Source organism: Pithys albifrons, chromosome 2 (genome assembly GCF_047495875.1).
Source record: "Pithys albifrons albifrons isolate INPA30051 chromosome 2, PitAlb_v1, whole genome shotgun sequence".
Taxonomy (NCBI): Eukaryota; Metazoa; Chordata; class Aves; order Passeriformes; family Thamnophilidae; genus Pithys; species Pithys albifrons.
This window is the reverse complement of record NC_092459.1, coordinates 9110732-9136774: the sequence shown is the minus strand read 5'-3', so window position 1 is coordinate 9136774 and position 26043 is coordinate 9110732. Positions and strand designations below refer to the sequence as shown.

The 26043-nt window shown below is 41.2% G+C and overlaps 1 protein-coding gene across 1 annotated transcript in view; it reads left to right on the top strand.

Moving 5' to 3' along the window:
* VSNL1 (visinin like 1) overlaps positions 1–19570 on the top strand; it is a 91111-nt gene extending 71541 nt beyond the window's left edge. Inside the window, exons 3-4 of the mRNA XM_071548314.1 lie at positions 17398–17613; positions 18531–19570. Coding sequence (XP_071404415.1) covers positions 17398–17613; positions 18531–18728 — 414 coding nt within the window. The 3' untranslated portion in view covers positions 18729–19570. The remainder of the gene's footprint in view (positions 1–17397; positions 17614–18530) is intronic.
* Positions 19571–26043: the final 6473 nt, after the last annotated feature.

Here is a 26043-nt window from a genome sequence, read left to right as displayed (position 1 = left end):
TGTCAGAAATCTAGTGAATAAGAGAAGTCAGATCTAAACATTTTTTGAGATAGGGCTGGAAGAAGTATTGATGCTGACAGCAGGTAGAAATGATTAAATTTAAGACCTTCTCTCTCTGCCAGCAGAGTTTTATTTAGATTGAATTTAGACAATTTTCTTTATAAATAACCTGGACAACTCTGAAAAATCTACCTTTTTCTGTGCTTGCTTTGAGTATACTCTCACTGTTTTCCAAATGATAAGAGCCAAAACCTTGACACAAGGACTCTCCAGCTGGCAGATTTCTGTGAAAATATCATTCAGGTCTGGGAGCTTCCAAAAAGTAGGAGGTCTGCTCATACTCCAGCAGGAGAGGCTGAGCCACTGCAGGTTCATTCTCTTGCCAAGGCTTGTGTAAGGAAGGAAGAGCAGAGCTACCTCAGAAAGCAATCTCTAATTGACCTTCATAGATTTTGGTGCTTTCAGAATTCTCTTTCCCATGTACTTGTACAACCAAAAATACTGCTCCTTACTGCTAATGGTGTCTTCTTGGGCAAGTGCTAAAATGGTGAATTTGGGAGCTCTGGAGCTGTAGTTTAGGATTTTGTTTTGTTTCTCATGGGTTGTCTGTGCCCAGGGTCATAGCAGATGATGGTGCTAAATCTGTCCTGGCAGCTGGGCTAGGTATCCTCTGGGCTCCATCCCAGGTACAGCAAGAAATGCCAGTGTTATGTTTCCTAGTTGGACCCTACAGCCCAGCCTGGAAGATAAGCTTCTTTGTATTTTGACAGCACTAAAAAGCATTGGCACCCATTAGCTTGGTAGGCTGTTGTTTTTCTTTAGACATGTCCTGTCTGTATTTCAAGTTTCTCCTCACATATTTTTTAACAGGGACTAAATACAACTCTTCCGTGTTTCTTGTTCAATAAGTATTTGTTACTTCCTCAGAGACTGAATTCCCTGACTGGTTTGTTGAAGGTCATTTCCTGGGTAGTGTTTCACTCTTAGGTATTTGGATGTCACTGAGGAAAGATGCAAATCTATCTTGAGATTTCGTTACGAGGAAATCTGGTTGTAATTTTACTTGTGAAGGTGCTGTTGCTTCTCCATAAAGATTTCATGGTATGAAAAGGGGGAGACTGCCCTATTTTTATAAGAACATGAACTCTAAAACAGATGAAATGTCAACTCTGTCATATATTTTTAAATAAGATGCCACCTGGTGTCTCTGTGAAACCAGTTACATTCTAGAGACAACTGCCTTAAGAGAGTGGTTGTTCATTGAATGCCCCTTGCAGATGGATTATTGAGTGTTTAGAGGCTTTGACCTCTAAAATCCTTTGACCATCAAGAAGACACTAAACCAGGAGTGTGTTGAGAAAGAAATGCAATAGGAGAGAAAATTCAGAAAAGCCCCTACACTGCAGAAAAGGCCTACCTGTTTCTTCTGTGGTAATAGTAAACAATTGAGGGAATGCTTTCTTGTTTAATTCTCATCTTCTTGGGATTTGGTTTTGATATTTTTTGTTTAAGAATTTAACATCTTACTAGAATTAGCTTATTATTTTTTATCCTTAATTACGTCTAGTATGAAAAGTGAGAAAAACAACAAGTGTGAAATATATTGCATTACTGTTCCTGTAGAAACAACTTGTCTCTAGAGAGCATTATATGTGGTCAGCTCATGGAGGAGATAGGAAAGAACTTGTGGATGTCAGGAACTGGGCTGCATCACCCAGCTATAAACTTTAAAAGCACACTGGGATCTGACATCACCAGGAACAGTGTTCCTGGGAAGCTCCCTCTTAGCAAGCATAAACCAGCAGCCTTTTGGAAAGCAGTTGGTAGTGTAATAGTGAGGTCATGATTATATGGTTTATTATTTCGCCATTAATGTCTATAGGGCTTTTTAATCATCTTTATTGACTCTGGGGTACAAGAATATTAAGATGATGCAATGTGCTGCTCTCACAACATAAGAGAGTGAACTTCTCCAAAGGCACATATGACTAATCAGTCCTCCTTTGAATTCTCACCCCAATACTGAACTCCTTTTTTGCCACTGTTATTGTTACTGTATCTTGTGTGCTTTCTAAGAACTGAGTAGCTGTTGTTGTGTATTCATGAAAGCCTATAACCTGATTTATTTAACATGTTTACCAGAATACTTGGGGGGGGGGGAAGTCAAATCTATTCCTCATATTCATTACTCAGCGTGGAAAAGTAGCGGTTGTTCCCCAGTGTGAGAGAGTTACCATAATTACACTGCTGGGCAGTTCAAATTGCATCATTCTGCATTTTTAGCATGTTTTTGAGGTAATGTTTATTAATAGGAAAGATTGATTTTGATACATCCCTCTAGTTATGGTTTACTCTGTCTATAAATAGACCTTGTATTTTCCTGCTTGCAAATGGACTTAGACTTTCAGGTTTTTAGAGATTTTTGTTATAGCTGAGGGGATTGTGAAATGCAATTGCATTCACCACCGCAGTGAAGAAGTCAGTTTTACATTTGTCAAGCTCAGAATTTTATGCACAACTAAAGTGGTGTGAGTATCTTCTGCTGGTCTGCTGCACAGAGGGAAACTTAATCCAAATGACAACGTGTAGCTACATTAAGCTTCTGTGATAAATAAAGCAGGAAAGAATCAACATTAGAGAAGTGTATTGCTTAAGTGCTTTTTGTTGTGTCTTCCTTTCAGCTGACTCCTAATTATGTCATTGAAACTTCCATCACTGTGTGTATGTATGGCTAGGCTTGTAACAATGGCAAATAGTGCATGCAATGAGATATCCTGGTGCTGGAAGAGCGAGCATGGGCAGTAGCTTTCTTTTAAGCATGCATATTGATTACATTTTTGTGAGTATAGTTTTTCCACTTCTTAGATGAAGATAATTTTTAATCAAAGGTAACTCATTCTCTGCAGATTTTATTGTGGTTTTTTTTGTACTATCCCTTTGTATGGTCTCGCTGCATTGTAGTGTTAAGTCTTTTGCAGACTATGTCCACAAAAAATTACAAGATCTTAAAGGAACCAAGTGTCAGGTAAGCTCACAGCCAGTTGACTTTTCTGTAAGAGAAGAGGCTGCTCCACCAATTGTAGCTTTTTGCTTCAGTGGTGGTTTAATCATGGCAAAAAGGCACTGAAATTCAAAGTTACCATGTACTGAAGGATTTAAAGTTACTTCAGCAGGCAAATGCAGGAGAGGAGGCAATCTTGCCTCTCGCTTGCAATGCCCTAAGTCAGTAAATAGCATGTTTCAGTTCATACTAATAAGTTTACAGATTTCCCTAAAATGAGCCCTGGTGATCATGTCTGATACCTGGAAGAATGAATAAACCCACAGAATCCCACTGGGAGGTAATAATCCAAAGTTACATTAGTGAGGAAAAGGAATCTCTGGGTAATTTTCCCTGTCCAAAGATCCAGTTTATGTAATCTCACAGAAATTGCATCCCTCAGGAGTTGATTAGAGTTGATTGGGATGAAGTCAGGGAAAAGCTGTACTCTATGAAATGATACTGTCTTCTTTAGCTGACCAGTTGCATAGAAAGGAGACACCTTTGGGAACTGTCTAGTAGTGAGTATCACTAGTATCAGTATCCACATTTTGTCTCCACTGGCTGAGCACAGTGAGTACCAGCACAGCAGCAGCATATCCAGGGAGGTGGCATCTCCATGTGAAGGCAGTTATCCATATGGCCATGGGGAGGTTTTCTACATCTCTGTCTACAGATAACAAAGAACATAACTGATGGGAAAAATAAGTTGTGTGTGATGAGGACTTTGCCTTCTTGCACTATTTTAGACAAGGAAGAAGAGTGTAAAGCTCCTTCACCTAATTCCATAATTGAAATAATTCCATAATTTGGAAGTCTTTGTTCAAAATTCCTTCCCCTTAGTGGAACTGCTCTGTCAGGCTATTAGCCAAGGAGACAGCATACCTGAGAACTATCACTGTTTGAATACCTGTGGTTTTTTCTAGACCTGCCCACATATCTTTTTAATTCTCAGAAGGTGACACAATGGGTTGTGCCATTCCTCTCTTCTTTTCACCCTTGGGAAAATCCTTTGGATTCAAGTCACAAAGAAAGGTCTTCCAAGCTCCTAGTGTTGTCTTTTCCTCTTTCTACATGTTGAACTTTAGGTGTTATCCAAATGCTGCTCAACCAAGATTCCTAGATTCTGTGACTAGCAGTAACAGCAATAATAATGGCTATTCACCTGGAACTACAAATGTGCCCAACATTTCATATAAATAAAACTGGTTCTTTTTAAACGTTAATGAGTTCAACAGTATTGTCCTCTTTCTAGACAGCAATTGATTTAGTCCACTCCCTTGATACATCTCTCTATATAGATACAGAGATACAGATTCTCCAGATGTATACGTAGATATAGATGCATGATCCCTTGCACCAGAGTGCTGATATTTCAAGGTTTTTATATGCAGTTGGAATTGTCAGTCTTCACACTGACCTTTGAAACGGTTTATGTTACAGGAGAAGGCATAGATATGGAAGAAAATAAATTATCTTGGAAAGCTGTCTGCTGAAAACTGCACTGTGTTAAAAGAATCTTTTTTCATTTTTAGTATTAGTCTCCATAAAAACAGAATTGGAAGGCCTACAGAGGGATGGATCTCCCAGGTAAGGCTGCACAGAATTTTCAGGATAGCTGAAAACCTCTCTGCTCTCAGCTTCATTGCAGAAGAAAAGCTCTGAGACAGACCTTGCAGCAGATAGAAATGTGGGCCTGATTTCAAATGATTCAAACTTAATTTCAGTACCGTTCCTCTGTGAGTGGTTGGATTGTTTTCAAACTCAGTACTGAAGTCAGTAGGATATGCCTAGGGACATAAGGGAATAAGGATTATGCCAAGTTGTTGCCCACTTGCCCTCTTATCTATTATGTCAATTGTTGCTGCTGTTGCTACCACTCTTCCTGCCTCTCCCCTCTGACTTCATGGTCCATTCCATTCCGTTACCTCTTCTCCCTTTGGGAAGTGTCAGTTCTCTGATATGCCCAGAAACAGCCATTTTCCTTCTCTTTCTGCAGTTTCCTGTCTGCAGTACTGAGCTATAACAACTCCATATGTATAGGAATTCTAGGAGGGCATATTACATAAGTATATGAGACAGGCAGATATTTCAGGAACGAGTATTTTTTCTGCGGTCCCATCTGTATATTCATAAGATGGTTGTCTCAGACTTCAGCAACTCGTGTTTCAAATCCCTTTTTGGCTGGAAATGGCACTTACTGATGCTTCTATAGTCCTGCTCTTTTGGGAAATTTGCACTAAGGACTTCACAACACAGCAGGCATAGCATTCAAGTTAATATTCTGAAGCTTTGGAACCAAAACTCCCTGGGAAAATAAAGCCTCTTTCAGAAATGAAAAGGAGTCAGATGATCTCTACTGGGGAGAGAAAAAAAAAAGAAGGGGTGAAAAAAAATTAACAATGTCCCAGATCAGTGTATTCTCCATCTGGTATGTTCCCAGATTTCTAAAGAGATAACATGGTGTCAAGAAAAAGGACGTTGTAATGAGGCTGGGGCATAGCTACAGTGCAGCAGGATCCTGACATTGTCATAGCCCTGTGCTGTTGCTGACCTTGGGGTACTGGAAAACTGTGCCAAACTTAAAATAAATAAAGTGTTCCAGTGCTGCTGCTTAGTTAAGGAAGATCAAAGAGAAATAACATTTAATCAGTTGTAGTTGTGGCATTAAGAACTAGTGATACTAATTGTTTTGATGAGAATTTTCTCTGAAGACTTTTTTTTTAGTAGCAGTGAGTAATAGCTGATCTGCTAGTGCATTGACCTCTAGCACTACCACAGCTCAATTAAGTTTCTTATTGTCCAAATCTAATCAGAGAAAAGCTGAGATTGAAAATCAATTCATTTCCTGCTAGTTAATGACTAGTTAATTTCCCAGAAATATGAATATAGAGATTAACTTTTCAGGTTGGATGTTTTTTTAGAGGTAGAGGTAGACTTTGCCAGATGGATGTTTGTGAAGAAGAAGCATGACTTCTCTTTTCCCATCCATCTTGCTCCAACCTCTTGCTTTTTACAGTGGGTCTTGCCTTAGCACAGCTTGTGGCTTGTGCTTCTCTGGGCTCTTAACTTCTGTGTCACATGAGTGCAAGGATCTTTTATTGATAATTCATGATCAGCTCCTAAATTTTCAAATATTTCTTCTCTATATTGTTCAAATGAGCATTTCTACAATGGCTAAAAACATCTGCAAGACAGAGTAATTTAGTCTTTAACAATAATGTAAGTGCTAGTCACAGTCTTTGGAGGTCTGAGTGAGACAAACTCTTCGCTAATCCCACTTCAGCCTGTACAAGTTGTGAATTTTCCCTATGAAGGGGAGAAACATTTCTTGGCTCATCTAAATATTTCTTTATATAAAAAACTGACAGCTGCTTCTAAACCTCCCCATGTGTCTATGCATGCATATGTCTTCACAGCATTAAAGCTACTGAGCAGGGGCATGAGCAGTAAACATCCACGAGGTTTGGCAGCTCTCCCCAGTTCTTGCCAGTGATATGACTCCCACTGCTGCAGTATCTGAAATAATCACAATCCTTCTTTGTGTTTATCTTCCCAGTGCACCTCTGAGGTGAGGACAGCTCACAAATTTACACATGGAGAACCGAGTCCTGAATCTAAACAGATGTTTAGACCCAGAGGCTGAGCCCTGTGGCTTAGATGCTGCTGAGACCTATAGACTCACAGTTGTGGGTGGTGCCTGCTCCTTGGGACCCTCTGGCAAGCTGCAGCCAGGTGACTGGAGGCAGGTTTCCTAGGTGGGATATTTCCCCCTTACACTGCAGATATGCAGCTATACCAGACTCAGCATTTATGGTGCAAAGGGCTGGAGAGCTTTTGCTGTCAAGATTAGCTCTGCAACAGTGCATAAGGGTGTGGGTTTTTTCATTCCTCTGTTTTGTTCCTGCTCTGCAACTGATTCTTTATCCCTGATGTCTTGTTTTTATTCTCCCTGCTGCAGAAAATACTGTTCTTATTTCTTCTTTGCAGCAATGAATTTTGCCACTGTTAAAAGGTTCAGATCTGAATCCTGTCAGACTGAAGCCCAGATTTATGTGTATCAATCCATTGTAATCCTATGGGGTAATCTCTTCCCTGATACTCAGCAAAACATAATCAGACTCCTTTTTTGGCTGACTTGAGAGAAGAACTTGATTCCTCTGAAGGAATCCAGCTGGTAAAAGCTGTGCAGACCTGCAGTACTGGGTTGTGGCATTGCATGCTCCAATTTTGCATATTCCAGTGCGTTGTCCCAATGCATCTTTTGTCTGTGTAAAGCATAATAAAAAGGCTTGAGTGGAGCCAGAAAATGGCCTTTCTCCCAGATACTGAGCAGGGACCCATGTGCTTTGTGTGTGAAATGGTTTGGTACACATGTGACAGGATGGAAGGAGATAATAACCTTTCAGAGGTTGAATGGGAGAAGGAGAAACAGGAAAACTATGTTAATGTTTTCCTCCTGGTAGAGGCAGCTGTAGGAGGAACACAATATGAATCTGACTTCTGAGGCAATGTATATTAATGTACCAGCAAAAAATACATCAATGCTGTTGCTTCATTGCATATTCCACCAGCAGAAGCTGCAGTCCTGCACATGGACAGGCTAAATATCGTAATCTACTGTGATAATCTTCCTGTTTCTTGAGTGCCTTGGAGTAATACGCTGAGTTTGGATTTCAAAAGGTACACTGTGACACAGTAGTACCATTTTTATCCATTTATTTGTGTTTTGGAAGGCAGCTGAAATCCATGAACAGTTTATTAGGCCTATATTAGCCCTTTCCAACTTTATCTGCAACATAAAAATAGCTTAATAAAATGAATTTTTAAGCTAAATAGCTTAGTAATACACACAAGATGTGGTTGGGCAAGGTCGGGCAGCTTTGAAATAGCAGCACAAAACGCTGCTGCGATTCCAGACAGTTTTACATGCACCATTAACCCACAAGACCCAACCAACCCTCCCATTTTCCTCTGACTGTACCTGTGGTGGAGCAGAGATCAGGATCCCTTTCAGCCCCATTTGTGCAGCACTTGCTCCATATGGAGGTCAGTGGCCTCGCTGCTGTAGCTGGGGGTGAGCAGTTGCTTTTAGATCTCTCCGAGGATTTCTCTGCATAAGGGAGTGATAATGGAGGGTGAGAGGGAACAGGAGAAGGAGAAGGTTGAGAAGTGGGTCCCCATCTGTACCACAATTCTGTATATCAGGTCTGGATCTGTTACAGCATCCCACCTCTAGCACAGTGCAGAAACATTATCCTGTTCCACCTGGAATTTCAGTAAAGAAACAAAATTGTAACCCTCACATCATTTTTTATGCATATGAACAAGAGAGCCCCAGACCTTTCAAAGGCATGTGATGTGCCTTTCTGTGCTGATGTGCTGCTACTCTGTGGCTAAGAGCTGGGATCAGGACAAGAATATCTGTATCTCTGGGATGAGATCCTTTAACATTTGATTAAATTGTTAATGGAAGAATGCATAGCTGATGAAGTTACTTCTGCTTCTGTGAAGCCAAATTCTTGGGTGTTCATTCACTGCTTGTTATGTCTGCAGCAAACCTCTGCCTTGGAGAGCTCTGAGACTTAAATCCTTAGTGGTTTTGTAAATGCATCTAAATGGTTTTCAATTAAAGGGCCTTGGGGAATAGGAACCACATAGGGGCTTCAACACAGTGAGGTGTGTTAAGTTGCCTTTGGGGGAACTAAATCTCCAAGGTCTAGACAAAAGAGTTGCTTGAGAAGAGCCCCTGAAAAACCACAGCCAAAACATTTGGATGCTTAGAGTGATGGAAGACCTGGCTATGGCAAAGATTGCTCAGTACCTTTTACTGCCTGTGTCCCTTTGTGGGTTCTGACTTGATTGCCTAAAGGCTCTTGAGGGTCTGGACTTGAAAAACAACATTTGCATTTTTTTCAGTTCATTAAATATCTCATCCAATGAATAGTAACTAAGGGAAAACCTTTAACACAAGTAGAAAGTAGTAAGGAAATACTTTCAGATTTAGCATGATCTTAAACCCAATTCAAAACTCATTGAAATAATTGGATCATTTATCTTGGCCCATACTTCTAATAGCGTATGTTCTTCCAGGTATTATAGTGGTTAAGATGCAGATGAAGCGAAAGGAGAATTGTGAAAATTACCTGAGTTAAAGTAGATTTTTAAATATATTTAATGGAGGAAATACTCAAATGCAAATCTACTGTCTCCTAAAGCAGTTCCTCAACCACTAATTTGTTAAAAAAAAGTTTGCTCTCTTCCCGATCCCTTTAATATTAGTTCACACAAGCTCTTCCCAGTTTGGGAACTCATCCACACTATGATGTAGCCGGTGCACTGCCCTGACCTACTCGTTCAGCTTGTCTCAGATGAGGAAGGCAGGCAAGTGTGAGGTTTCCATGTCCAACTCACACCTCCGACCAAGCAAAAGATGCTGCACCATCCCACTGCTGTCATTTGCCTACAAAAGCCTGTTTTGCAGGCAAGCCCAGAAAACACTCCAGCCAAAAGGGCCTAATCAGAGAATTATAAAGGCTAGAAATCTCCCTGCTTAGGGCTGTGAAGATTTACTTTGCAATTTAACTATAATTTAACCTTAGTGACCTCTCTGCTTACCCTACAGCCAAGCAAGGGAGAAGTCTGACATTTGATCACTTAAGGTGACTCTTTGGAGAAGCCTCTCTCCAATGCATGTCAGTGCTCCAGGGTGATGTTGTGGCTCTCTCACCCACAGAGGCTCCTGCTCACAGCCCTGTCCTGCTCAGCCTTGCCTTGTCCCTGGTCCCTGTCAGTCCCAACCACTCGTGGTGGGATGATCTCCACTCCAGCACGGGGCATGGAGGCAGTTCAGAAATTAAGGGTGAGATTAAGGTGAGATATAACATGAATAAGAGAGGCATATTGTGCCTTACCCAATTTTTAATCTGCACATCCCCAGGAAGTGCAGCCAACCTGACCAACCTGATCTCTTTTTACGATCAGGTGACCCACCTGGTGGATGAGAGGAAGGCTATGCATGTGTCTATCTGGACTTCAGCAAGGCCTTTGACACTGTCTCCCATAATATACTCCTGGAAAAGCTGGTAGCCCATGGCCTGGACAAGTGTACCCTCTCCTGGATTAGGAGCTGGCTGGAGGGTCAGGCCCAGAGAGTGCTGGTGAACGGAGCTGCATCCAGCTGGCGGCCAGTCACCAGTGGTGTTCCCCAGGGGTCTATGTTGGGTCCGGTCCTGTTTAACATCTTTATTGATGATTTAGATGAGGGGATTGAGTCCATCAGCAGCAAATTTGCTGATGACACCAAGTTGGGAGGGAGTGTCGACCTGCTGGAAGGCAGGAGGGCTCTGCAGAGGGATCTGGATAGCCTTGAGAGATGGGCTGATTCCAATGGGATGAAGTTCAACAAGGCCAAGTGCCGGGTCCTGCACTTTGGCCACAACAACCCCCTGCAGCGCTCCAGGTTGGGCACAGAGTGGCTGGAGAGCAGCCAGGCAGAAAGGGACCTTGGAGTACTAATTGACAGGAAGCTCAACATGAGCCAACAGTGTGCCCAGGTGGCCAAGAAGGCCAATGGTATCCTGTCCTGTATCAAAAATAGCGTGACCAGCAGGACCAGGGCAGTGATCCTTCCCCTGGACTCTGCGTTGGTGAGGCCACACCTTGAGTGTTGTGTTCAGTTCTGGGCCCCTCAGTTCAGAAAGGATATTGAGGTGCTGGAGCGAGTCCAGAGAAGAGCAACAAGGCTGATGAAGGGACTGGAGCACAAGCCCTATGGGGAGAGGCTGAGGGAGCTGGGGTTGTTTAGCCTGGAGAAGAGGAGGCTCAGAGGTGACCTCATCACTGTCTAGAACTACCTGAAGGGAAGTTCTAGCCAGGTGGGGGTTGGTCTCTTCTCCCAGGCACTCAGCAATAGGACAAGGGGGCACGGGCTTAAGCTCTGCCAGGGGAAATTTAAGTTGGAGATCAGAAAAAAATTCTTTCCAGAGAGAGTAATCAGGCATTGTAATGGGCTGCCCAGAGAGGTGGTGGACTCACCATCCCTGGAGATTTTTAAACTGAGATTGGACGTGGCACTGAGTGCCATGATCTAGTAAATGGACTGGAGTTGGACCAAGGGTTGGACTCGATGATCTTGGAGGTCTTTTCCAACCCAATCGATTCTATGATTCTATGAAGTCTTAAAAATATTTCTTTTATCTATTTTAATGGTTTTTCTGTCCTGACCTGCCCTTGAACTGTGTAGTCACAGGGCAGTCAGATCTCTTGAGAAGAAGGACAGATGTGCTGCTGTGTCTTTTTGTGCTGGTCTGCTCATGCCCTTGTTACTTTGGTTATCATTTTTACAGAGGTGCTGCTGGCAGAGACAGGCTGCAGCCCTGCAGGTCACCCTGGTACCAGAGCAGCACAGCCTTCCCAACAGGTCGCAGCCTGGGCATTTCTTCCCCTTCTCATGCCTAAAAACTTGAAGTCCAAGAGTACAGTACATTGTAGTAAGTTACAATTATTTTTTAGTAAAGGAGACAATTAAAGGATAATATTTTTCCATACTTCCTCAACTTCTGTGTTTGTACTTCTGGCAGGAATCCAGAACTTCATCCTCCTGGAAAACTAGAGAGCAGACTAGAGACTGCTACTCAGTCATCACAGGCATCCTCCCCAGTGACCTCAGTTCCAAGGAGCTGTAAGACCAGGCTTGACCAGCAGCTATCAGCATCTGGGTTCAAATTTAAGAGTTTTGATTAAAAAATTACCTATATGAGCTTCCAAATGCAGCCAAACTCTTTGATTCTCAGAGTGCTCATGTTTCCACTAAGAAAGGTGACCCGACTGCCTATCAAACTTATAAAAGGGAGGAAATAAATCCCTAATAAAGCAGATAAGAAGGATAAGTAACTCCTTCCTAAAGCATAACAGCATCAATTGTGTAAGGTTTTTCCTTTGGGAGCCAACTGTAAGGCTCGTTTTCACATATTGGCCCCTGCCAACACCTGTGCCCCCTCATCCCTCTTGGCTGCATCAGCCCTCAGCAGAGCTGGTAGTGCTGAGCCCCACATGGGGCATTTCCTCTGTCAGGGGCATCAGCAGCTGCTTCTTCCATCTTCTTCAAACCTGCAATACAGAAACCCTGTACCACCTTCTGCTTCCCTGCCTCCTCTTCTGTGCTCCAGCTCCCACCTCAGTTCTGGAAGCTGTGACCTTACTTCAGTGACCAAGTTGTCACCTGGGCATGTGTAGGCAGCATGTTCTGCTTTCTGTACACTAGTCTGATTCTGGTTTTCTCTATTTTATAGCAGAATTTCCCTTTCAAAGAAATGCATCTCAGCTATGATAAAACATCATGTGGGAAGCAAAGTACCACTCAGGCCAGTCTGTAGATTCACTCCACTCCACCACACCAAGGAAGGAGAGACGCTCATTTTCCCAGCCCCTCCAACCCTGGAGAATTTAGTGAAGTTGACTTTGGGTTTTTTTCTTTATGTTTCAGACATATGCTAAATTTTTAGCCATATGCTTTAGCATATGCTTTATGCTTTTGCACTAATTCCCTCCCAAAGATGATCTGAATAGAGTTCATCACCAAGTCGTCTGTGGAACAGCATGGCTTCAACGAGGCTAAAGCAGCTGCAGCCAAGCAGATAAATATTTCCAGATATTTAATCAGTTTTCCCAAGTTATATACAAGTTGCAGATGCTATTCACTGGACATTCTTATTCCAGGACCATTTGAATGCCTCCCATATACCACAAAAGTGTCCAGAAACACTGTGGGAGTTAAGAATCTGCAAGACAATCCTCTCTTCCAACATTTAGAAGCAGAATAAGGGATTTTTTTTTTAATCTTCCTTTTTCTTTTCATAATTGGCAGTTATCTGTAGACATAACACTTTGTTCACACCCCAGCATGTTGATCTAACTGCTTAGAAAACACATAGACCAAGCAAGAGATGAATCATAGTATGGTTTGGGTTAGAAGGTACCTTAAAGATGATCTAGTTCCAGACTCCTGGCATGGGCAGGGACACCATTGCTGGAGCAGGGAGACCTTCCACTAGATGAGACTAGAGAAGCAGAAACAAAGGAATGAACAGTGTTAGGTCCCCCTTGGAACTGGCTGCTGTAAAAAGGCTGGGCAGATATAGTTTGTCTTGATTTCTGGAGGAAACAGGTAGAGCAGGAGACAATGCTGGTGTGTAGAGTGCTCTTTTCAGTGGTAGGTTGCAGTAGAAGGGAACTGGTTGCTTTCATATTTAGATCGATCACCTGGACAAGGGTTTGCAGAGAAGGCAAGGCTGAAGGCACCAACCCTCCCAGTGGCTTTAGTATCTGAAAATCCATTGTTTCTTGTTTCTGAGGTTTTCACTGAACTCATGCCAGAGGCAGACTACTCATATTCCCTGACAAAATGGGTGTTTGTTTTCCAGAGATCCCTGACTCCCCTTGTCACTTTGCTTAGACTGCTCTGAAAGTAGTTAAAGCCTCTGCCCTCACTGTATTTCAATAGTCAAATAATGTTTTGCCAGAGCTGGCTTTTTTTTGCTCCATAATTGTTTTAGCTTTCTTTTACTCCATGTCGTATTTATGAATTGTTTCAAAACAGGCCAGTGGAAGTCTTCAAGTAAGTTTTTAAACAAGTTTTGACAATGTTTTTTAGTTGTTCTGAGCTAAAAATACTAAAAATCAGCAGGTACAGACTGGAGAAGAGTGCCTTCAGTCCCTAAAAGACCTTCTACTGCATTTGCTGCCTACAGGGAGGCAAACAGAAAAAAAAAGAAAAAAAAAAAAGGGCAACAGTTCCATTTTTTTTTACCTTATGAGGCTGTAAATGCCAAGGCTTAGCTTTGAGCAGTGCCACCACCTTCCTCACCTGAGAATTGAAAAATTTGAGGTGTTGCCTGTGATAAAAAATTACAAGGATGTTTTTCTCCCTGCTACGTGAGGTTAATGGTATGACTGGCAAAGGGGTAGTCAGCTTGGTGATGGTCTTTGGCACCTTCAGCCAAATCCCTGCTTTGTTCTTGGGCTCCTGCATGTTTTTGGGTGTCTGCCACTTCTTAACCTTTTGTGTAGGTGCACTTCTTCACAGGAATTTAGTTCTTTGATCTCACCAATATGTTTGTACCATTTATATATTTTCGTTCTCTGGACATTGAAAAGAACAGTCCCAGATCCCTCCAGCTATTTGCCTTTCTCTTATAGGGACTATAGAGTGGCAATCACAGGAATACAGATCCTCAGCAATAGTTAGTTCTGAACAAAAGTACTTGGAAGACTGTAAAGTTCTGAACTATTTTGTTCTGTAACACATACAGGGTAGACATCAGTACAGATTTAAAAGCAAGAGATTTGTCTTTGCTTTGAACAGCCTCTCAAGAACAGAAGGGGATACTTTGGAATTCACGGTGGAATGCAGGGCATGAGAACCATTTCTTAAACTCTCACCAGTAGTCTGGACCAAGTGCACATTCATGTACACTCACATGTAAAATTAAGTATCACCTGTGTCAACATCTGCAGTTGGTACAGGCGTTGGAGGAAGGACATAGATCATGAAGAAGAGGAAGCAGTGAGAAGGGTTTTCACTAACCTGCAAGTAACATTCATGTTTTGGCTAATATTCAGAAAATTCTGTTCTCACCCAGCTGAATGTAGGGGCTGTGAGCCCAAGGAACCTTCCCATAGAGGTAGCCCTCTTTGCTTTGACAGCAGTTTGAGGCACAGTTCAGCAAGGTCTGGTAACTGCAGTCACTGCAGTCCTGGATTGTATGAGAGAACCCATATATCTTTGTATCTGTTGATGAGCCCAGTTATGATTAAAGGCCTGTTTTGGGTTGAGCTGGCAAAACGCCAACTGTCTAGGACAGAGTGAAAAGGGTTCCTCCTCCCCCCAACCAGCTAAGGGAAAAAAGAAGAGGGAAAAAGGAAAAAAACCTCTAAACCAGGTTTATGCTGAAATTAACTACATGTATTTATACAGAAAAAAGAAAATTAAGAGAAAACTACAATATAACACACACTTACACAAGTTACATATATATAACAGGAAATAACTTCCCACTCCCCAATTAATACAAAGTGTATCACTCTAAATCTATAAGTATTCTAAAAGACACCTAGCAAGAAACAGAAAGAGTAACAACAAAAATGTTCCTACTTCCCTGAATTCACACAAAATGCAAGCAGAGGCAGCAAGAGCAGAAGCAAGGCCTGGTCCAAGACAGAAGCTGGATCATGTCCAGCTTGTACCTCGGCCATGGCAGAACTGCCCAAGCCACTCCCACACACTGGATTTTACACCCTTTGAGATGATGTAGTATGGTATGGAATACAATATTATTGGCTAGAAGAAGTCAGCTGTTAGCTAGCTCAGCCCAGCTCAAGTTAGCTGACAATTTCAGGCCTAGTCTGAACTTTAAAACCTAAATTTAGGCCCACCTGGCCAAACCCATAACAAGGCCAGAAAGCAGAAAGTACAGAAAGAGCTGCAGTAGTACCTTGAGGTAGTTACAGATCCATCAGTTTTGATTATTGAAACAGAAATGGGCTGGGTTCAGTACAGGCACAGAAGTTACATTTTCAGGAGGAGACAATATCAAATACTGTTTCAGCTACTGGAGAAGGAGTGTAGAAGCAGTGGGTGGATACTGATCCATACCAAGTGAAATGAGAAAATCACAACCTTAACAGTAATGTTGACCTGGATAAATTACCACTGGAGTGGGTACAGCATCCCACTCACTCAATAACTCCACACCATGTTCAAATATCCTCCCAAAAAGATACTTGGGAAGTGAGATGGGCATATTTGATACCACTTACAGGATAATACAGCAATTTGCATCCCTTTCGGAGTAATTCACAACAGGGCAGTATTCAGAATGGATGGAGCTGGGCAAAACTGCTCTCCCTTTTGAGGGGAAGATGAAGATTTTACAATCACCATAATGCACTGAGCAAGAGAAGCAATTGTAGCACTGCTCTTCAGCAATGCAAAGGTTATCTAGAATGGTGACTGAAAAGTTGGTATCAGAGAAACCAGTAACTTGAAAGGAAACTTTCATGTTAGGACCCCTGTGGCAATGCAGCAGTGGCTCCTGACATGACCCACATGGCCACATAGTGCAGGCAGCTGGCTCTGCAATAAGTTTTGCATTTTTAGGGCAAGACACAGTATAGAAATGGCCATTTGGCATCCTCAAGGGAAAAGCAGCAAAGACTTGTCATGCTCCACATCCATATTCAGTCAGACTATTGTCAGCACTGTTTTCTGTATATGCTCCAAGATCACCCATGAAATTGGAGTATCTTGTTCAAGACTGTTCACATGTGACTACAGCAACCATCAGCCTACAGACAAGGGAAATGGAAAATCATAAAATGCAGTTCCACTTCCTTGGCTGCCACTGAAGACTTTCCTTCAAACTGACATTATTAAATGCAGTACTTACTAAGAATTGGAATTTTAAACAGCACAAAATGAGATGGCTCTCAAATGGGGAGTAATGCATGTTTATATATTAGGAGCATAAAAGCCTCCATGAAATTGTGCTGAGAATATAGAAACAAACATTATTTGTGTATGGTCCCTGCACTACAATGGGTCTTCAGCATGCGTTTAAAACCCCCTTTCTTAAGGGGTGTGTTTTCTTGAGTCTAACCCACAGAAAGAACAACTACCAGCTTGAACGTCTTAAGCCATATATTTCCAAAGGGGAAAATACATCAGCTGAAAACAATACATGTTATGGTCATTTAAAATTGTCTGTTAAATTACAGTCAGTTGCAGCATTCACTGATAATGGATATTAAATATGAAAATCATTGCACTGTATTGTTTAACTGGATCTCAGTTCTTATTACTTGAATGTTGGTTGGCAGAATAGGGCATGTGTTCATGGTTTTTTTCTGTTATATATGGATTATTTTTTTTTAAATAAATCAAGTTATGTAACAACAATCCCACACATACACTTGGTTGCAACATATAAAGGGCTGGCTAAAGTACTGTTAAAACACACCCTGGTTGCTGTATTTCATAGCCAGAGAATATCACATACAATCTCCCATTTAGACCCGTTTACACTTCATTTTAAGATTCATATAGTTAATTTAGCTGTAAATGAGCATTAAATATAATTGTAATATAGTTTGCGGCAAGCTGAGAGATTTTTGTAGAAATAAATTTCTTAATAATCATTCCAATGTGACTGTTAGGGAACCTTACATTGCAGATCCTCCATTTCCCACAGAGCTCACCAGCCACTCTTCATAAATGCCTCACTGCAGTATTCTGCAGGCAGGTGTATACCTCACTCCTTTGCATTACCCACAGTTCTATGAATTATTTTTTTTTGCAGTTCTTTCCATATGGAGATGCTTCAAAGTTTGCCCAGCACGCCTTCCGAACCTTTGATAAAAACGGAGATGGGACCATCGACTTCAGAGAGTTCATTTGTGCTCTGTCCATCACCTCACGGGGCAGCTTTGAGCAAAAGCTGAACTGGGCCTTCAACATGTATGACTTGGATGGTGATGGTAAAATTACAAGAGTGGAAATGCTGGAAATTATAGAGGTGAGATCAATATGACACTCAAAAAATGTCTGAACATTAATAAAATTTGATTCCTTGTTCGCCCAGACTTTAGATTTTAGGCACACCAGAGGCTGTTTGATACCATTAAAAGCCTGCATTGTACACACTCATCCTATTCTGACTTATGCCTAAGTGGTACAAGCACATTGACATGGTAGTAGATGTAATCTAGGAGAATTGCAGAGTACATATGTGCATATAAGCTTTTAAATATCCAGAGATTTTTTTTTTCCCCTGATGAATGGATTAATCATAAGAACAGCCCAGCATAGGATTTACAAAGCCCATCTCAAAAGTCACTTGACACCCCTGAAATTACTGGATTGTAGCTCAAGTAGCTGAAACCTTACCAGAGATTAACTTCAGATGATTACAGAAATTACAGGGATAACAACACACTATTTTAAGTGAGCTCTCCCAGATGGGCTTTAAGATGACCACAACACATAAGAGGAAGGATAAAGTTGACTGCCTTCATCATCTGCCAGCTACTTGCTGCAGTAGTTAATACCAGATTGTGCCCACATGTACACACAGAAACATATTAAAAGGTGATGACTTCTAAAATGAATTATTCAGAATTTATGTGAAATATTTCAACTAAGCAGTTGACCCAGAGAATAAGTTACAAGAGTTTTGCACTGTGAAACAGGAAACCAAAGAAATTCATTCCAGAATACAAAATGTAACCACAAAAATAAACCCACATCTAAAGAAACTAAAATATATTCTTCCTTGTTTTAAGTATCTGAATACGGAATTCTAAGAAGAAAAGGAAAAAATCTTTAGAGAAACTGGCAATCATTTTATTATTAGAACAGATTTCCAGAATCTGATCACATCAGAAAATTAGATTGAATTTTATGTTGAATTTTTCATTTGGTTTCTTTCCAAAGGCCATCTACAAAATGGTGGGCACTGTGATAATGATGAAAATGAATGAGGATGGTCTGACGCCTGAGCAACGGGTAGACAAGATCTTCAGTAAGATGGATAAGAACAAAGACGATCAGATCACACTGGATGAATTCAAAGAAGCTGCAAAGAGTGATCCGTCCATTGTATTACTCCTGCAGTGTGACATTCAAAAATGAGCTTGTGTACAATGCGTCATAGACTGCACAGAAGTTTAATGTTCCATTCAGTTTGCAGCTATTTCCACACACACAAAAATTTGCTTGGACTACCTATAAATGGACTTGCTTCTTGTGTTTGAAACACTCGTGTGCATGAGAATGTCATTTGCTAAAGAATTTTAAAAGTATATATTATAAAAATAAACTGCCACAACGTGATGTGTGCAATGTCATTTCATAACAACCCTCTTCCTCTGAAGCCTGTGCAGCAGGCCTGTGCTGCAGTGAATTATATTATTTATTGTTCATGTTTTACTGATGCTAGCTCTGTGTCTCCTAGACTGAGTAATGTTAGTGACACTGAATTCCCATGGTAATGTTAACTGTTTATTATAAATCATGTCACCATTCTGCTGTAAAGTAGTTCTGGACAGACAGAGAGGAAGAGCTCTTCAGCTCCCACGTCTGATCCACACGTGCTTGTATTGTCAGTGGATATAAATGTACTTCATTTGCATGCCTTTTAGGTTTGCCTTAATTCTTACCTCATTTGCATCCCTTCAATCTGGAAAGAGCTATGTCAGAGGAATGCAGTATATTTAAAAAAAAATCCTGCTAAAATGATCCCTTTAATTAAGAATATATATAAAAATATATATATAATGTTTAAAATATTGTTTTATTGCAAGTTTAAAGGTTTTATTGGACGTGTATTGATCTTTGCCAGAATTTTCAAAAGCTTCCACAGAGGTTGCAATATATATGTCCCAAAATAAATTTATAACATTTGATCTTTTCCCCTAATTCTTATTTCATGTCTTCAGCATGGTAATAATAATAAAAAAGTTTAATCTCTTTAATTAATCTGTCACTGTACACTGGGAAATATATATTTCATTATGAAAGCATGAAAAAAACTACTTTGCACTCACACACTAGAAGAGTAATATTATATGAAACCAAACATTGTAGTTCTTGTATTTGCCAACAGAGCAGCTGTTGATGCTCTGAGATGCTACTGCTAAGATATAACAGCACACCTACTAGACCTGTGCTGATGTAGCTTTTTAAACTATTTGCACGTCAAATACAGTTTATTTGCTTGGCCTGAATCTGGTTTTTATGTTTTTCCCTCCTGAAGTAAGAGTCTCTCCTCTTACCATAGGACACTAAATTACCCTGGGTTTAATATAAACAGACATGTTAAAAATCATTACTGATAAATGAACCATAAAGTATAACGATAAAGGACAGACAGTGAGGAGAACCATCTTCCTCTTCACTTCTATGTGCACAAATCAAGTTTCTCTCTATCTTGTGACACTTAAAAGTTCTGCACAGCCCTGTGATAGAATGAAGAACTATCAAAGCATGAAAATTTCTGATAAAAACTTTCCTATGCCCCATTTCCCTGATGCTCTAAAACAGTTGGTTGCTTGCTGGATTAAAAAAAAAAAAACACAACAAAAAAATCCAACAATCTGAACATCTTACAATTGCATGTTTGGTATTTCTTCCTTACCTTATGAAGAAATGAGACAGTACTCTTAACAGCTAAAAATCAAACAATAAAACATGACATAAACTGAATCATTCTCTGTATTTTCAAATTTAAAAAGTGAAGCTCATCATAAAATTAAAGGGCAAAGAAAACAAAAAATACTTTTACTCAGCTTGCTGTGAAACATTGTGGGGGGAACACAGAATCAATTGCAGCCAGAACCACAGCCATTCTTTTGTATTTCTGTTTCTTCATATTCCAAACAAACAGCAAATGGCAGAAATTTCAACTACATTTTCTAATAGAAGAATTTTACTTAGACTGCAGAGGTAATAGTCTTAGCTAACTAGAGAGTGGCACACTGTATACATTTGGCTGTAACTTAAAACACACATTCTGAAAATTACAGACTTCTGAGAATTATATGCCAATGTTGACTCCTTTTGGAATTTACGCCTCTGGTTTACATATTAGGGAAGGAGTACCTCTTTGACATTTCCCTGCACCTTGAATTTTTATGACTGGCCAGGCTCCATTTACTTTAGTGCAACATTAAGCAATGCATTGCCATCCAAAATGGACAACAACTCAAACACTGCCAAACTCAAAAATATAACATCAGCACTGCAATCCTTTCTCCAGGTAGCTGGTATAGTTAACTCTGTATTTAAAGTACCAAGCATATGAGAGTTTCAGACCTTAGTAGAATCACTACAAAAATAAGAGCATCCGTGCAAGTGCTTCAGTAATTGTTTATTCAGAACTAATACTCCACCATGATAATAGCTGCTTAAAATAATTATACAGCCAGACACAGATCTTCATCAGGCACAGTGGTAGATTAGAATAAATACTGATTTGAACCAAAGACCAGAATTGTTGTTGACCACTAATATTTCAACTAAGTCTACAAAAAGCTTGGAAGAAAGCTGAAGTGTTAGCTCAATAGTAATGCACTAACTTTCCTTAAGCTCTCTTCTCCACACAACTCATTATAGAAATACTAATGAAGATAAATGCTTAGTCTTTCCTGCCTCTGCACGCTTTTTTCTTTTGCAGATGCTGAAGAAAATTGGGAGACAATAATGCTATGCCATTCTATCATCTCATACTGTAAAAGGGTCTGAAACATACTCTAGTTCCATCATAACATCAAGTCAAACATATGGTTCATGATCATGTCATAGAATAATAGAATAGTTTGGGTTAGAAGGGACCTTAAAGATCACCCAGTTTCACCCCCCTAGTTGCTCAGGGCTACATCCACTCTGACCTTGAACACTTGCAGGGATGAGGCATCCCACAGCTTCTCTGAGCAACCTGTTTCCAGTACCTCACCACTCTCAGAGAATTTCTTCATAATGTCTAAATCTACTCTTAGTTTAAATCCATTCTCCCTTGTCCTGTCACTACACGCCCTTGTAAAAAGTCCCTTTCCAGCTCTCTTGAAGCCCTTTTAGGTACTGGAAGGTGCTATAAGGTATCTCTGGAGACTTCTCCAGGCTGAACAACCCCAGTTCTCTCAACCTGCCAGGTCTGTGATCAATTTTGGCTCTCTGCCAGCTCTAATTCCAACAGGTCAGGGTTGTGCTGGGGACTCCAGACATGGACACAGTACTCCAGGTGGGATCTTGCAAAGGCAGAGTAAAGGCTTAGAATCTCAACGGGCTGGTTCCAGGAAAGTTTTGGCAAGTATGCACTTTGCACAGTACCCTCCTTCCCCTCCCTCAGTATTTTCACATAATCCTATAGGTGTAAGTACCTTTAATTATGGAGTATTTCAATTTGGTAGGGCCCTTCAGAAATCTTTTGCCCAACTTCTTGCTTGAAGGAGGTGCAGCAGTCTATTCAGACTCTAAAAACCTCCAAGGATAGAGCTTTTACAGCCTGTTAGGATAACATGCTCTAAAGTCTTTTATCGTCATCATGAACAAAGCCCTCCTCATGTTTTACTCAGCCACCTGGTCTACTGACACCTGACAGAATGCACCTATCTCGGAGAGGAAAAAAAGAGTTCTAGCACAGGAGCTTGCAGGGCTTGTTGAGAAACTAGCTTGGAAGGGGGAAAGGGAAAATACCAGGCTCACTAGTGATGAGCTATGGGATGGTGTGCCAGATTTAAGGAAATGAGCACTAATAGGATCCCTCAATCTGCCTCAAAAGGTGTTTGCTACAATGTACCACACTTGAAATGTTTCTACACCAATGCCCACAGCACAACAAACAAGACAACCTCACAGCTCTGACTCAGTCCCAGAGATTTGACATCATTGGCATGAGTGAAACCTGGTGGGGTAAGTTGTGTGACTGGAGCACGCTGTGAGATGGTTGTAGGCTCTTTAGGAGAGATAGGCAGGGTAGAAGAGGTGGAGGGGTGGCACTGTATGTAACAGAAGGGGTTAGAATATGTGGAGCTCACAGTTGGCAATGGCACAGTTGAGAACCTTTGGGTAAGAACCAAGGGGCAAAAAAATAATGTGGATGTCATCATGGGAGTCTACTCAAGACCTTCTGGCCAGGGTGATGATGCTTATGAATTACTCTTTGAGGAACTAAGGAACACTTCAAGTCAACTGCTCTTGTCATTTATGGGGGACTTCAACTTGCCAGAAATCAACTGGGAGCATCACACAGTGGGTACAACCTGGGCCAGAGTATTCCTAAAACACCTGGATGATAACTTTGTGTAACAGGTCCTAAGGGGGCTGAGTTGGAAAAATGCCCTCTTTGATCTGCTGCTTCTCAACAGAACAGATCTCATGAGTGAACTGGAGATTGGTGGCTGTCTTGGCCACAGGGACCACAAAGTGATCAAGTTTAAAATCTCTGTTGACAGGAGGAAAAGTGGCAGCAAACCCTCGACTCTGGACATGAGAGCAAACTTCAGGCTACTCAGGGAATTATTAAGTAAAGTCTCCTGGGAAGATGTTTTTGCAGGTGCTGGGGTCCATCTGTGCTGGTTACTTTTTAAACATCACCTCCTAAGGGCACAGGAGCATCAATTCCAAAATGCTGGAAATCAAGCAGATAGGGCAGAAGGCCAGCTTGGCTGAACAGGGATCTTCTCTTAGAAGTAAGGCAAAAAAGGAAAGTGTATGCCCAATGGAAGCAAGGTCAAGTGACATGGGAAAAATTCAGAGATGCTGCTTGTCACTGTAGGGAGAAAATTAGTGTAGCCAAAGCTCAACTGGAGTTGAAGCTGCCAGAAATGTGGGAAACAAGTTTTTTTCAAATATATGACTGCGAGAATGATCAACTCCCAGTCAGCCCTGAAATTGTGCAGAATCTGCCGTTTCAGTTGGATTTCTACAAATCTGCGGGGTCTGATGGGATCCATCAGAGAGTCCTCACAGAGGGTGTCATTGCAGAACCTCTCCTAATGATTGAGAGGTTTTGAAAATCTGAAAGGTCCCAGCTGACTAGAAGTTGGCAAATATTGTCCCAAATTTCAAGAAGGGCAAGAAGGAGGATCACGGAAACTACAGACCTGTCAGTCTCTCTTCACTGCCTGGTAAAATCATGGAAAAGATTATTGTGGGAAGTTATTGAAAAGCATCTGGAGGACAATGCAGTCATTGTTCACAGCTAGCACAGCTTCATGAGAGGAAAGTCCTGCTTCTCCAACCTGATCGCCTTCTACGACAAGGTGATCTACCTTGTTGATCAAGGGATGTCAGTTAATGTAACTTTTTTAGTTTTCAGTAAAGCTTTTCATACTGTCTCTCACAGGATCCTTCATGACAAAATATCCAGCATACAGTTGAAAAACCGTGTCACACAATAGGTGAACAACTGGCTCATAGGCTGGGCATAGAGTCACAGTGGATGGGGTGACATCAAACTGGTGCCCTCTCACTAGTGGGGTTCTGCAGGACTCTATCCTCAGCCCAGTTCTCTTCAACATCTTCATTAACCACTTGGACACAGGACTCGAAGTAAGTTTAACAACAACACTAAATTGTGAGGAGCTGCTGAATCCCTTGTGGGCAGAGAAGGCCCTGCAGAGAGATCACAGCAAATTAGAGAGATGGGTAATCACCAACTATGTGAAGTTCAACAAGGGCAAGTGCTGGATTCTGCATCTGGGATGGGACAACCCTGGCTGTGTGTATAGACTGGGGAATGAGAGGCTGGAGAGCAGCACCACAGAAAAGGACCTGGGGTTCTTGGTCGATGGCAAGCTGAATATGAGTCAGCAGTGCCCTGGCAGCCAGGAGGGCCAACAGTGTCCTGGGAGGCATCAGGCAAAGCATCAGCAGTGAGTTGAGGGAGGGGATTGTCCCACTCTGCTCTGCACTGGGGTGGCCTCACTTTGAATATTGTGTGCAGGTTTGGGCACCACAATGTAAAAAGAAAATTAAGCTGATAGTGTCCAATGGAGGGCAACGAAGATGGTGAAGTGTCTAGAAGGGAAGCCATACGAGTAGGAGCTGAGGTCACTTGGTCTGTTCAGCCTGGAGAAGAGATTGAAAAGAGACCTCACTGCAGTTACAATTTCCTTGTGAGGGCAGTGGAGGGGCAGGCACTGGTCCCTTCACTCGTGACCAGTGACAGGACTCAAGAAAATGGCTCAAAGCTGACTCAGGAGACGTTTATGCTGGTTATCAGGAAAAGGTTTTTCACCCAGAGGGTGGCTGAGCACTGGAACAGACTCCCTTCGGAAGCAGCCACAGCACCAAGCCTGTTTGAGTTCAAGAGGTATTTGAACAATGCTCTCAGGCACATGGTGTGACTCTCAGGGCTGTCCTGCAGAGGGCCAGAAGTTGGAGTTCATGATCCTGATGGGTCCCTTTCCAACCCAGCATATTCTATGGTCCTACGAAATGTATTTCCTTCAAGTCTTACCTACCTTCCATATTTTAAAGAAACCTCAAAGTTTAATACCTTCTTGCATAAAAAATGAGTATTAACACAAAATACCATGAAGTGACTGAGAACAAGCTACAAAGTCAAGTTAAGACTTACACTGCAGTAAGGATTTACTGAGGTACTGGTATTCAGGAAAAAACTACAGAAACTGCAGAATATTGTTCTCTGAGTAGTCTCAATGGCTTTTTTATCCCCGTAACACAAAAATAAAAAAGACAAAATTATGTCTAACAGCTGAACTCTAAGAAGTGATTGTTTTTGAAGAGCTGCCAATAATTTCAAGTCCCTGGAGAAAAAAAGAACAGTAGAGAAAAAAAAGTTAATTTAGGGGAGTTTGAAAAATCAGGTTCTTTCTTTCTCTTATTCCCAACAAATGCTTGCAGTATTTAAATAAATCAAATTTATTTTAAGTGCTCTAGTACAGAACCAAGGAAGAGTGCGAGGGCAGGGGGCACAGGGAGACCCAACAAAACACAGGTCCTACAATGCTGTAGCAAAGTTATGCATTATTTCCCAAAAGTCTTGTTCTACTTTATTCCTCTATATTGAAGGGACTTGTGTCTCTTTAGTTTGTTATAATGAACATCTAGAGACTTATTCTATACCTGGAAACTCTGGAGTGTGCAAGAACTCAGTTTATTACAGTTAAAAGTCACAACTTGCTAAGTTTTGTAAACTTATGTCCAAGGAAACTCAAAACTCTTTAGGAAAAGAAATAAAAGCACTTCTTCCCTCACCCAGAGAATATAACTGCAAATAAATTTTTCCTTTATCTAATTATGAAAGTCTAAGTACTAATAGTTTCTCATGTTCAGTTGCTGTGGTTCCAGTGGAAAATCAATGAAACACATTTTACTGCATGTATTAATTAGCACATGTTTAAGAAATAAAGCAGAGCTAGGAAGAAACCAGTATTTTTAACTTAAAGCTAATTTTAAGTGTGTAGAGACACCAAAACATTAC